Below are 13,652 nucleotides of genomic sequence, written 5' to 3'. Positions count from 1 at the left end.
CAACAAAACCTTACAATTTAATGGAACTTAAATATAAACTTGTACAAGGATACTTAAATTACCTTTGCTCCTTTCCAAAGTCGTTCGATGTAGCTACTGCACATGTAAAGTTCAATAAGATCGTTTGATTGGAAATTTAATGGCAAAGATTTTGAAGGGTATCCACTCCAATCAAGAAATCTTAAGCCATTAGGAAGATGTTTGGGTCCAAGGACAAGTTGAATGTTCTTAATTATGAGCAATTTAAGATGATGCATCTTTGAAAAAGATTCAGGATTCCAATCTGCCTCTTTCGATTCAGGCAGCTTTAGGACTATGGCTTGAATTGCTTCTGTTCCCTACAATAATCATGAAAGGGCTTAGAGAATTGCAAAATGTATGATTACCAAAGCTAATCTAACTTGAGCTTTTTTGAATAATATGATAGGGTATGTGCTCAAGTTTTCTAAATAACCTCTTACCGTATTTTTTGTTAGAACATTGTTAATATCCTCAAATGACCATAGACTGCTACGCCTTCCAGGATCTTCAGGGCTCTCTTCATGAACTATTTTCCTGCCCATTTCTTCTAGTAAATCATGCATCCAGACTTCATTGTCACTTATCTTTATGAGAGATTTGTCAACAAGAACCCCTAATCCAACCTCAGGGTAAAGACCAGGATAATCTAGTTTTTCTACTACACTATCTTTGTCCTCATGATTAAAGAAACATGCAATATATAGGAATATTTTTTTCTCTGTTTCATGTAATCCATCATAACTTATTTTAAGTGCTTGGAGAATTTCATGTTCTGGAAATTTTGTAAGCCTATTTAATGTACTTTTCCATAGATTAATGCTTCTACCAAACAAAAAGGAACCTAAAATCTCAATAGCCAGAGGCAGACCTTTAGTATATTTTACAACATCTTTAGACAACTCTAGATAATCTTTGGGAGGATGGTCTTTATGAAAAGCTTTCAAACTCAAAAGATGAAGAGCTTCATCATCATTCAATCCTTCAGTTTCGTATATTTCATCTACTCCAAGTATATGTAGTAAATGCCTATCCCTTGTTGTTATGATAACTCTACTACCTAAACCAAACCAGTTATGCTTCCCAGCTAACTTTTTTAACTGGTCTAATTGATTTACATCGTCAAGAACAAGAAGAATTCTTTTATGACGTAATCGATTCTTGATCACGAACACCCCATCATCAACGTTTTGTATATTCATACTTTCATTTAAAATTTGACTAATAAGCTGTTGTTGTAATGGAACTAAACCATCTTTTTCACAAACCTCCCTAACATTAGCAAGAAAACAATAGCCTTCATATTTCTTAGCAACCATACGAGAAACAACTCTAGCAAGGGTTGTTTTACCAATTCCCCCCATCCCCCAAACCCCTACAATGCGAATATCGTTAAACTCTATAGCCAAATATGACTCCAATTTCTTCACTCGAGATTCTATTCCTACAAGGTCTTCAGTATCTTCTAAGAACGCATAACTTAATTTATGCCATAACTCTCCCACAATATTTTGGATAAATTTTGACTCAGACCTGCAATTGAGAGAGTATGACATTTGGTGAGCTTATGATAGTTGAAATCCAAAGTTCTACTCTATTGGGTGAAACCAAAAAAATTTAAATAACTTTGCTCAAGACATAATTAAAAGAAATATGAAAATATAAATTAATTGGATCAAGTCAAACTTGAAAGAACCATGAACGTGTATATGGGTATGCCTAAGGTTCACAACAAGACTAAAGATAAGAAGAGTATGTTTTGAATATTTAAAGGAGAGAAAAGTTTCATATTCAATTACCCATCTTGTAAATGCCACGCTTTAAGATTGGCTACTTCTTTTAAAGTAGCTCTCCAGGTTTGCACCTTCTCTATGTGATCCTTAAAATGCTCCTCATGTGTAGCAAAGGCTTGGGCAACATTAGATGGATCCACATCATAAAAAATTGGCCAAACTGTTGTTCCTATCTCTTTCATGCATTCAATGATTTTTGCAAGTTCATCCAAGCACCATGTAGAAGATGCATAGTTTCTTGAAAGAATGACAATTGCAAACTTGGATTTTTCTATTGCTTTCAAGAGCTTTGGTAAAATGGATTTACCCCTCTCAAGTTTTTCCTCATCTCTAAAGGTGACAATGCCCTTCTGTTTCAAGGCAGCATATAGATGGTCTGTAAAACCATTGCGAGTATCCTCACCTCTAAAACTGAGAAAGACATCATATTTCCATTGTGGTGTTAAAGAAGAAAATGATGAGGAGGATGAGTCTTTTTGAGTGCTTATGGAAGCCATCGGAAATATACTGAAAAAAAAAAAAAAAAAAAAAAAGAGGTTACATTCAAGAACGTACCAAGCTAACATACATTGCCAACACACAAAACTAGCACATACCAAAGCTCAGACCCCCCATCAAATCCAAATCACAGAACCCACTGACCACTAGACCCAACTCACACCAAGTTGAAGCCCACATAAACCCAGAACTCAAAACTCCCTCCCTCCCTTTCACCGACTCTCAACCCCATCATCTGTTTCCAAGGAATAATCGTAGCATGTCCTAATATATCTTAGAACAACAATTTATATAAAGAGCGCATTCCATTAAAATTTAAAACTGAAGTAAAAAATTAGAAGGAAAATAAATTAGAGAAGAGAGAAAACAATTTGTTGTGGATATTTTATTTCAAGAAGAAATAAAGACACGGATGTGTGCAAGAAAAATAAGAACTTACAATTTGAAGAATTGTAGCAACTGGTTTCTGTAAAGCTCTAAAACTTCTTGAAACAAAGCTTCTGGATACAGTTCTAATTAATAGAACAACTTCTTATTTTGTACTATTTGTTTTTGTGCTTAGGAAATGCTCTCAAATATGATTCAAACCTTTTCTTTTATCCTCAATACTACGACTAGTTATTATTGAATGAATTTATTTTATTTTTTTTTTTCTAAGATAAAATTCTACTCTAACCTAACTAAGTGTATATATATATGTGTAAACTTCTTTTTAAATATTTGAACCTTGACCCTTACCTCCCACACCTTATAAGCACTTATACTTGTAGAGTGATCATCATGTCAAAAGTGCGCGGTGGTGAATACATTTATTCTGAACTTCACTTTTTTTGTTTCTTTAAACATAGCTTATGCAAGTAATTAAGGGGATGATCTTATCACCGCGCACCCTTGACATAATAGTCGCTTCACAAAATACAAAATTCTTGTGGAGTAAGGGGAGGCAAGGTACAAGGTTCAAGTCTCCAAAAGTGAGACTCACATACATATACATTTTAATTAAGATAGAGTAGAATTGTGAAAATAAAGTGTAAATTCCTGGAAACCTGTATAAAGTTTTGTTTCCACTTTATTTTCCTTTTTAAAAATATTTTTGATGTAGTTTTTACTTGCTTTAGTGGAAAATTTTTATTTTTTATTTTTTAGATAAGTTCTTTAGTAAAAATTTGATGACAATTACACATTCTGTGTACGGGAAAAGAAAAGAAAGGCAAGATTATCTTCTTTGTGGCCAGCTATAAAGTCCTACTTATATTACATTTTGACAAACTATAAAGTTCCATTCATATTGCTTTATTCTCTCCTGTTTTTTCCCCCTTTCTCCCGACACGCAAAACACTGGTGAGAAATCGTCAGACTCAGAGGTGTGCATAAACCGACCGACGCAACCGCACCAAAAAGGGAACCGACAAATGAAGCCGAACACCGCAAGCGGAGATCGGGACTTGCTCCGACGCTGGTGCGGTGAATTCGTCGGAGACAAAATACAAAAACCAAACCAAAGCAAAACCGAACCGATCCCTTCTCTCACCAAACCCTAACCGCCGCCGCCATCGATCTCTTCTCTCTCCTCAAACTCGGATCTTCGATATCCAACACTCATAAGCTTCAATCTCAGCTATGTTTTCTGTGTTTTGTGGGTTACTGGGTCTCAATTTGTGGGTGGTAGATATTTGGATGTATGATTGTGGGTGTTGATCTGTTTTTTTTGGATTTGAGGGTGTCGATCTGTGGTTGTGGGTATCAATCTGTGGCTTAGTGGCTGTGGACGTCGATCTACCGATGCACCGCATCGAACCGAGTCCAGGAACCGCACCGCTGGAGGCCGGAGAACCGACCTCCGGCGGTGATGAGCGGAGCTGACGAAGGGAGAACCGACACACGGTGAGAAAAAATCAGACCCTACAAACCAAATCTCTCTTCTCTTTTAACACCCTTTTTTTAGCAAATTTGAGAGAAGAACATAAGTAACAGTATATAAGATATTGTATTTATGGGTATCCATTAACACAACCTATAAAATAATTAGAAAACACAAAAACTCAATAAACAAATTTTCTGTTACTCTCCTTTCCCCCTGCTTTCTGATCACTCAAATAAAATTATACACAAATTTAATATAAAATCAAAAGCAGAGAATTCTGAATTCACACAAGCATTGCATAAGAGAAGAGAGAGGACCTTGAGGGTGCTGACGAGGTTGTCCAGGTCGAGTAGATGAAGCGGCTCAAACGATTGGCCGCAAAAGAACTTTGTGTGTGCTCAGGTTGAAAAAATAGAAAATGATAGAGATCACAAAAGTGTATGTTATAGAGAACTTGTGGACGGTAATGGCGACTCACTTTAAATGAAGTGTGGGGTTCTGTTCGTGTTAGAGAGTAGGAAAGTTCCAGTTTCCTGATTGACCATTGAGCATTCCCATAAGCTTTCTTTAAATTATTATATTTTACTATTTCAAAATTTACTTTATCATTTATACTATACCATTTTATATTATTCTCAACATCCTAACTTTTGTTTTTTTATTTTACTCATTAAAATAATATTTCTATATAATAAAAAAATATAATTTATACTATCCAATAAATTACCCACATAGCCCACTACCACCACCACCACCAAGCCGCCGCCACCACCACCACCACCACCACAACCATCAACCCAATCAAAATTAAATCTCTCATCCAATCACCACCACCATCAACACAACCAAAACCAAAACCACCACCGACCCATTACCCACACCACCATCAAATTACCCACCACCAACCCACAAAAACCACAACCACCATACCAAGGAACAAAGAAATCCGGCCACCCACACCACTAAAAATGAAACTCATCCATTGATCCATGAAACCCATACCTCCAAAAATGAAACCCACATTAGGGATGATGAAACCAGCCACCGATCCATGAGTCCCACACCACATCTCCACCATGGAGGGTTTGATTCAAGGGAAGATAGAGAGAAAAAAAGAAAAAAGAGGTCATGCCTACATCTATCGCTGCCACCACCAGACGGGATTTTGGGTTTGAGAAAATGGGTTTTGGGCACCGATCACGCCTTCCTCCCACGCCCACGCCTTCCTTTAAGCACCAGTCATAGTAAAAAAAAAAAAAAAAAAAAAAAAAAAAAAAAAAAAACCCGCCGATGGAGAAACAGAGAAGGAAGAAAGAGAAGAGAACAGAAATAATGAGAGAGGAGAGAGAAATTTCGGGGGAAAAGTAGACAAATTTTTTTTTTTTTTTTTACAATACTACTACAATGCAATTCTACCTTTAGAATTGCACTGTAATTGCACTATAGCAGTATTGCAAATTTTTTTGCAATACTTGGTATATAGCATTCCGGATGTGGGAGGTTTTTGAGGGAAAAAAATGCTAAATACCTTTTACATATGGCATTTACAATGCCAGGTGCGGATGCTTTTAGGGCCCATTTGGTTTAGAGATAGCTTAGTTTTCATAACTCAGTTTTCAAAACTCATAACTCAAACCCAAAACTCATAACTCCCTACTCAAATCTCACCTTCACTCAAAAATTGCAAAACACCTGTTTGGACTCATAACTCAGTTACATATCTCTACAGCTTTTTGCTAAAACCGTGGACCCCACCCACAGACACTACCCAGTGTTGTTACTGTTGCTACCCGCGTCTCATTAAAAAAAAATCTTCCTCCTTTACTTCTCCTACCGTGGCATCCTCTCACCTTTCATTTCTCTGACTCTCCCTCTTTTCTATCAAATTTTGTTTGTCTATCTCTCTTTCTCTGTCTCTCCCCTCTTCAATCTATATATGATTTTTTTTTCTCTCTTCTCTGTTTCTTTCTTAGCTGTTTTTGGTTGGTTTGAATCGGTGGTTATTGGCTTTAAAGTGGTGGGTTGTTTCAGTGGTTGCTAAGGTCGAATTAGTGATGGTGGGTTTCGGTGGTGGTCATTTGGGGGTGTTGGTTGGGTTTCACGATGGAGATCTAGTTTAAGTCACGGTGGAGATCGGGTTATGGGTTACGATGGAGATCGGGTTTTTGGGTTTCAATTGGTGTTTTGTTGCAGTGGGTTGCTGTGGCAGCGCTGGGTGGGGCTAGGTTTGTGTTTTGATGGTGTTTTGTTGTGGTGGCGCTGGGTTTGTTGTGGTGGTGCTATGGTTGTTTGCAACGGTAATACCAAACAACTCTGAATGAACAAGACAACACAAAAGCCTATGAGCCCCATAGAGTCCGAATATTACCTTAGTGCCACTGAGTTTTGTATCTCAGTTTTTGAAAATACCAATTTTGTGTTTCCTATTTCCATCACTCAAACTCAATTTTTTTGAATTTTGAGTGATGGAAACACAATGTGAAAATCAAACCAAACAAAAAAATTTGTGTGGGTCTCACTTTTTTGATAACTCAGTTATGAGTTTTGAGTGATATCACCCAAAATTGCTCTAAACCAAACAGGCTCTTACTCTCTTAGTCCACTCGTTGAGACCAGATAATTGAACTCTCTTTGATTTTGATAGTTACTCCACTCCAAAAAATATCAAAACAATAATTTTATTATGCTTTTCACGATTTCTATAACTTGATCAGAAAGCGTTTTTAGGGGGAAAAAAATTATACTTTCTCCAAATTTTTTTTAAAGTAATGTTAGAAATACAAACTTTTTTACAATTTCTTTTATTTAAAATTGATGTGGTGAGTAGTTATTGGTAAATGAAAAAGTGATGTTAAAGGTTGATCTAGATGAAAATCAACAAGAAGCTGGCAACATCAACCATTTGTAAAAATATTATAAAATAGTTTGTACATGTAGCATTATTCTTTTTTAATTCACAATTTCCCATTTTTTTAAAGGAAAAATTAATGAATGCCCTAAGGATATTGATTTAGGAACTATTTTTAGAAATTTTGTATGGAAAAAGAAAAAAGAAACTAATTTTTTTTACTACTTTTTATATTTTCTATAAAAGTGGTATTAATTTTTTTAAAATAATACATCAATAAATGCCCTAAGGGCAACCCAACTTTGAAACATATCAACTATATTTGGAAAATGAATAAATACTCTCAATCGGTTACTTTATCAATTAACGCTCTGTTTGTTTCAATGTAAAATATTTTCAGGAAAATATTTTCCAATTTTAGCGTGTTTGTTTTGCAGTAAAATATTTGATCAAAAGTAAAATATTTTCAGTCAACCAAATCAATCTAAGCAAATTTGTGTAAAATATTTTACGCTTAAAATTTTGGGAAAACATTTTACATTTGCTACTTCCTCACACCCCGATACTTATCACTCCTGCACTTTCGCGCTAAAACTCTCCTCTCATATATCTCTCCAAAAAAATCCAGCCACCCTTTCAAATTTCTCTCCAAAAAACCCAGCCACCTTCGGTCCCCTCTCCCTCCAATCTCCGGCTTCAAGGTCCAAGACACCACCGGCCAACTCCAACTTCCGCCGGCGCCGTCCATCACCGGCAAAACCAGGTACTTTTCTACCTTTTTAGATTAGATTTCTCCTTTTCTTTTCGTTTTTCTTCATCTCTAACCCTTCTCTGGGTTTTCTATTCGATCTGGTGTGTCATATGGTTTTGTTTCTGGGTTTTTCAACAAAATGGCTTTTGTGCTCGCTTCTGGGTTGTCTCTAACCCTTCTCTGGGTTTTTGTGTTTCTGGGTTTTTCAATTGAATCAACCACATGACTATATTGAGTGTTAACTTTTCTAAAGACAATTAAGTTCAATGATTTGGTTCATTGGCCAATGCAATGTAACAATATTGTGTTCGATTATGTAACTTTTTTGATTTTTAGTTTTTTTTTTTTTTTTTGATAATCTGCAATGTATTACTTAAAATCTGCAATGTTTTCATTTTTCTGGGTTTTTTTTTTTTTTTTGATAATTTGCAATGTTTTGTTGATTTTTAGTTTTTTTGATAATCTACAAGAGTAAGGATGTTGGAACGGGGAGTGAGCAGAGTCCACTGGCAGGGAAGGTTGGGGCTATTGATTTTTAGTTAATACTATGTGCATGCCTGTTTGAATTTTTCAATCTAAAAATGGATTGGTGATCAGTGGGGTTAGAGTACAACTGATTTAGGCAAATATATGGGGTTTTTTTTTTTTTTTTTTTTAAGCATTTATAATAGAAACATTTGCTTCCATTTATTCTTTGATTTTGTACATTTTGTTAGCAACTGGATGTGTGTTATATAATTGGTTTTGCATTGTTCTGGGCACGGTTGTTAAACTGGATGATTGCTTGATTTTGGGTTTGCCATAAGATATAAATCTAGTGGCTTTTGTAACAATTCTGAGATTTTGGGTTTTGCTATATTTTGTATATGATTGGCCACAAGAGTATGTTATAATTGATTTGTTCTTAAATGGGCCAGCTTACTTTTCTCAACTGTGGTTTTGTGTTCATTTCATAGTAAATATATGTAAGGTGAAGGATTCATTGGTTAAGGGTAATGTGGTTGTGATATTTTAAAGGATATAGGGCCATCAAAAATCTACAACCACTCACCTTTGATCACTTATTTGGTTGCTGCCTCTGCTTTTTGGTTGTGTGGTTGGCTTTTTCTATTTTGTTTTAGTTTTGTGTGGCTAAAGAAAAGTTCAAAGAGCTCATTATCTTGGTTTTGTTATGTAGATGGATAACCAAAAAATTCAAGCAGCAGTTCTTGCCACAGTTGCATCTGTCCTTGCTGTGGGAGCTATAATATTAGAAGATATTAGGTCTAGGAGATTTATAATTAGGCAACCTCGTGTGAACCGGGATTATGAAAGAGAAGGTTTTATAAGTGATATTCTTCATCGAGGTGACGCACGTTGCAGTTTTATGATAAGAATGAGACCTGTAGCTTTCTATGAATTATGTAGAATTCTTGTTGAGAGAAATTTGGTATGTGAGACTATCTACATGTCTGTTACAGAGCAGGTGTTGATGTTTTTGCATATTATTGGCCATAATGTTAGGTTTCGAGTCGTTGTTGCCAGGTTCCATAGATCGATTGAGACAACTTATCGATATTTTAAAATTGTCCTTAAAGCAGTTTTGCAATTATATAGGCATGTTGTTAGATTATCTGACAACTCTATACCCCCAGAGATAAGGAATAGTAGAAGGTTTTATCCTTACTTTAAGGTAAACTTTTCAAATTTTGTTTGTTGTTTTTTTATTTGTTAGGTGATTTTTGAAATGAACATTACTTAATATTGGTCATCATTAGGATTGTGTGGGAGCAATTGATGGAACTCATGTCCGTGCATCTGTTCCAATTGAAATCCAAGGAAGGTTTCGTGGTCGAAAGGGGGGGACAACACAAAATGTGTTAGCTGCAGTTTCGTTTGACTTAAGATTCACCTATATGTTAGCTGGTTGGGAAGGCAGTGCTCATGATTATCGTATTTTAAATGATGCACTTAGTAGACCAAGGGGACTTAAAATTCCAGAAGGTATTATATAGATAACTAGCCTTTATGTTTGGTTTTATGCTGGAATTTTTTTAAAAAAAAATTGATTCATAATTTGTAGGTAAATATTATCTTGGTGATGCCGGTTATGGAAATAGACTTGGAATCTTGTCTCCTTATCAAAGTGTTCGATATCATTTGAAAGAGTTTAGTGATCATCCACCTGAAAATGCAAAAGAATTATTCAACCTTCGTCATTCTTCATTGAGAACTACCATTGAGCGAGGGTTTGGAGTTATAAAAAAACGTTTTCGTGTCTTGGATGCAGAACCATTTTGGTCTTTTAATACACAAGTGGATGTAGTTTTAGCATGTGGTGTTATTCACAATCACATCATGGGGGTTGATCCTAATGACCCAATTATACAAGATGGAACATTTGAGACAAAGTCTAGTGATCGAGTCCAACCTAGTCGACACGAAGCTATAGTGGAAAGTAGAGAATGGAATAATAAGAGGGATGAGATATGTCAAGCAATGTGGGCTGACTACATAATTAGGAGACATGCATAAATTTATTCAGTCCAAACTGTTTGGAGTTATTTGTTGATGATGTATTACAGCTTTCTATGATTAGGTGCTGTCAACTTTATTTGGCTTTGTATTTGGTTGCTAACAGAGCATAAGTGGATATCTTGTATACTTTTTAAAATGTAATAATTGAATATTTTTGTGGGGAAACAGTTAAAATTGTTATTTGGTTCCTCAAGTTCAAGTCAACATGGCATTGCATTGTTTTTTGATGATGAATTTTTTGTTCCATTGTTTCAGTTTTTATTTTTGTAATAATGTTTTATATTGTTATTATCATAATGGTTGTGATTCATTAGATTGTCCTTTTGACTATAGCAATGTCCAAGAACAAGGGGAAAGAACCAGGATCTCAACTTAGGTGGACACAACCAATGTGTGACATGCTGTTTAAAATGTTGGTTGTTGAGGCTGAACAAGGCAACAAGCCCTCAAACAAATATAAGCCTCAATCCCTTGACAAAGTGGCAAAAGAAATTGGTGTGAAGTTTAATGTAAAGTGTCATGCATCACATGTGCATAACCGTCTTCGTACGGTTAGAAAAGAGTGGAAACTCATTCAGGATATTCAAAAAAAAAGTGGATTTGGTTGGGATGATAATTTGAAAATGATCACATGTGACAAGCAAACTTATGATGCTGAAGTGATGGTATGAAATTTATATAAATGAGCTTCATTTTATACATTTATTATATTAAATCATCCAATTTATTGACATTGTCATATTTCTTTGAACAGGCTCATCCCGCTCATGCGCCTTATTTAAATAAAAAAAATTGAACAGTATGATGAGATGGCTATTGTTGTTGGTAAGGGCATGGCAACTGGTGGCTTTTCAAAGCAATGGAGTGAACATTCTCCATTGGTTGAAAATGAGACCCCACAAAATGACATCCAAAATCCAGAATTTGAAGGTGACACTGATACGTTGCCAAAAGATGCCCATGAAGCTTCCAATGGAACTTCACCTAAGGGAAGGAGCAGCCATAGAAAGAGAACTTATGCAGCTATGAATGAAGATAGTCCTTTTAGTGAGATGACTGAACAACTCAAACAGATTGCAGTAGCTGTTACAGCTCTGAGTCATGGCCCAGTTGATACAAATGAGCTTCATAAAGTAGTGATGAATGTTGAAGGCTTTGAAGAAGACATGCTTGATGAAGCTTTTGATCATTTGGTTAATGATGAAAAGGCAGGAAGGGCCTTTATGGCTAAAAATGATAGGATGAGAAAGCTTTGGTTGGAGAAATTTTTCAACAAAACCTTCTAACTTGAAGTTGCTGGATACGTTGTGTGAAACATGTTAGTGGTACCATGGTATTCTTTAGGTTATTAATAATTATGGAACACTGATTGACATGTTTTGGAGTTATTATGAAATAATGTTATATTTTGGATTCATTAGTATTTTTATAATGTTATATTTTGTCCAGATATATTTTGCAAGTTCTGCTGTATTGGTTGGGAAATATTCTGCAGGTTCTTTCATTTTGAAATAGGCCATTAAGGACAAGATACTCTCCTTGGATTACCTGAACTATCAGGTTGAAATATTGACTGCTAATTCTGAGCTTTCATTTAACAATAGGGTGATTGTTAAATGAAAATACTAACAGATTATCTCTCTCTTCTTTACTACTGCTTTATTAATTTTTGTAGGCCATTGAGTTGGTTGCAGAAAATTTTCACAGATTGTGGTTGTGGTGATTTGGCACTTACCTTCTATAAAAGTAGTAGGAGGAAACCTTTATGGAGGGGCTTGTACCTGGAATGGAATGCCTTTGCCAAGCAACAATTATATTGAGTTGAATTCTGCTGGTTCATAGTCTGTAGACTGTAGAGTTAGTATTGAATACTGTTATGGTATAGGGGGTGAAGGTCGAAAGTGGAATGGAATGATTGAAGTAGTTTGACTTAAGGGCCAGCTTTACAATGTTAAATTTTAGAAAATTGTTCATAAATGGGCTAGTTGTAATCATTTTATGCATTTATGCTCAATTAAATCTGCATTGATTTTTCTTTTTTCTTTTCTTGTCGTTAATAATTTTATTGCTGGGTTCAGTTCCTAAAGCTGGCAAGAAAGTAGCATCCCGGATAAACAATAGGAGCCATCTTTGGCAGAATCGAATGAGTGATGGCTTCCTAATAATGTGAGTAACAATGATACATACAAGCATTATTATGATGGCTTCCCCAGTCATACTCTTTAGCTAAAACTATTCTGCATAGTGTTAATATATACATCGAACATTTTTAAATCGTGAATATTTCACCTTAATGACTACTATTCTCTTTCTTTGCCTATACTGATGATGCGCTCAGAATCTTTTTTTTTTTTCTTTTTCTTGTAGATGCCACATATGACTTTAAGCAATTTGTGTCTTTCTTTGCCTATACGGATGGAATGATTGAGTTAGTATTTGAATATTGATTGCTGATTCTGAGCTTTCATTTTACCGGTTTTTTTATTTCCATTTTACGTTGTGTCAAACACTGGAAAATATTTTACACAACATTTTCATATACATTGCCAAACACTGTAAAATGAAAATATTTTCCTGCAAATATTTTACATGTAAAATATTTTACCTTTGCAAATATTTTACATCGAAACAAACAGAGCGTTAAATCAATGGTATCTTTTGATTCTTGGAATATATCTTTATCCTAAGTCTAAAATACCCCCAGTTAATAACAAAATACTGAAAATGCCCCCTAACCCAACCGAGTAAAATAAAACTAGGGAATCTTAACCCAACCTAATTAAATTTAACTCAAGTAAATTAAACCCTAGCCAAATTAAACCTCACATGGTAAAAAACAATTACACTGCCTATGGTAAATAGTTCAAATAAATTATTCAAATTCATCATCCTCTTAAAGGAGATTATCATGATAATAAAAAATCATAACAAAATTGCACTTAATATTATACAATTATAGGCACACTGAAATGCATAATCAATATTGTATTTTGATATAAATTCAATTATCACTTCAAAAATAACTAAGTATTAACTCAAAAAAATATCAAATCAAAGCTATAACATGGGAGAAAGACTACTTGTGATGGAGAAGTAAAAAATATAGCACTAATACGTATTAACCCAAATAGAGTTTTAAAAAATGCAATGATTCATCAACTTAAAGTAGACTTGCAAGGAAGAATATAAAACCAAAAGAAAAAGAATAATCACTTTTTCAAGAGAGAATAAAAGAGATAATAACAACTTTATAGAAAATAAGATGAAAAGAAAAATAATAAAAACAAAAGATAGAGTGATAAATACCAAATTATCTAAGTCATGCTATGTAATAAAATAATGTGGGGCCAAATAACTTAGTGA

The 13,652-nt window shown here is 34.8% G+C and overlaps 3 protein-coding genes across 7 annotated transcripts in view; 2 read left to right on the top strand and 1 right to left on the bottom strand.

Annotated features, from left to right (window-relative positions):
• Positions 1 to 4,740, bottom strand: part of LOC126689460 (TMV resistance protein N-like) — a 97,925-nt gene extending 93,185 nt beyond the window's left edge. For 4 of the 5 annotated variants that reach the window (XM_050384655.1, XM_050384656.1, XM_050384654.1 and 1 more), the window contains exons 1-4: positions 4,491 to 4,724; positions 1,818 to 2,318; positions 462 to 1,551; positions 63 to 338 (exon numbers count right to left, since the gene is read on the bottom strand). In XM_050384655.1, coding sequence (XP_050240612.1) covers positions 63 to 338; positions 462 to 1,551; positions 1,818 to 2,308 — 1,857 coding nt within the window. In that variant the 5' untranslated portion in view covers positions 2,309 to 2,318; positions 4,491 to 4,724. Of the gene's footprint in view, positions 1 to 62; positions 339 to 461; positions 1,552 to 1,817; positions 2,319 to 4,490 lie in introns of all 5 variants that reach the window. The other variant, XM_050384658.1, reaches the window with a different exon arrangement.
• A 4,209-nt stretch (positions 4,741 to 8,949) lies between these two features.
• LOC126690364 (protein ALP1-like) lies at positions 8,950 to 10,286 on the top strand. The gene is made up of 4 exons (XM_050385469.1): positions 8,950 to 9,296; positions 9,369 to 9,444; positions 9,530 to 9,755; positions 9,835 to 10,286. Exons 1-4 carry the CDS (start codon positions 8,950 to 8,952, stop codon positions 10,284 to 10,286), a joined length of 1,101 nt encoding a protein of 366 aa, XP_050241426.1.
• A 338-nt stretch (positions 10,287 to 10,624) lies between these two features.
• On the top strand, positions 10,625 to 11,575 carry LOC126690363 (uncharacterized). The gene is made up of 2 exons (XM_050385468.1): positions 10,625 to 10,954; positions 11,090 to 11,575. Exons 1-2 carry the CDS (start codon positions 10,625 to 10,627, stop codon positions 11,573 to 11,575), a joined length of 816 nt encoding a protein of 271 aa, XP_050241425.1.
• The last annotated feature ends 2,077 nt before the right edge of the window (positions 11,576 to 13,652 follow it).

This window comes from Quercus robur, chromosome 6 (assembly GCF_932294415.1).
Source record: "Quercus robur chromosome 6, dhQueRobu3.1, whole genome shotgun sequence".
NCBI classification, from domain to species: Eukaryota; Viridiplantae; Streptophyta; class Magnoliopsida; order Fagales; family Fagaceae; genus Quercus; species Quercus robur.
Note: the sequence above shows the minus strand (reverse complement) of the source record. Positions and strands in the feature narration are given on the sequence as shown.

Coding starts and splice junctions, on each gene's coding strand:
- LOC126690364 (XM_050385469.1), top strand. CDS start 8,950: ATGGATAACCAAAAAATTCAAGCAGCAGTTCTTGCCACAGTTGCATCT. Junction 9,297..9,368: donor TTTCGAGTCGTTGTTGCCAG/GTTCCATAGATC, acceptor GCAATTATATAG/GCATGTTGTTAGATTATCTG. Junction 9,445..9,529: donor GGTTTTATCCTTACTTTAAG/GTAAACTTTTCA, acceptor GGTCATCATTAG/GATTGTGTGGGAGCAATTGA.
- LOC126690363 (XM_050385468.1), top strand. CDS start 10,625: ATGTCCAAGAACAAGGGGAAAGAACCAGGATCTCAACTTAGGTGGACA. Junction 10,955..11,089: donor CTTATGATGCTGAAGTGATG/GTATGAAATTTA, acceptor AAAATTGAACAG/TATGATGAGATGGCTATTGT.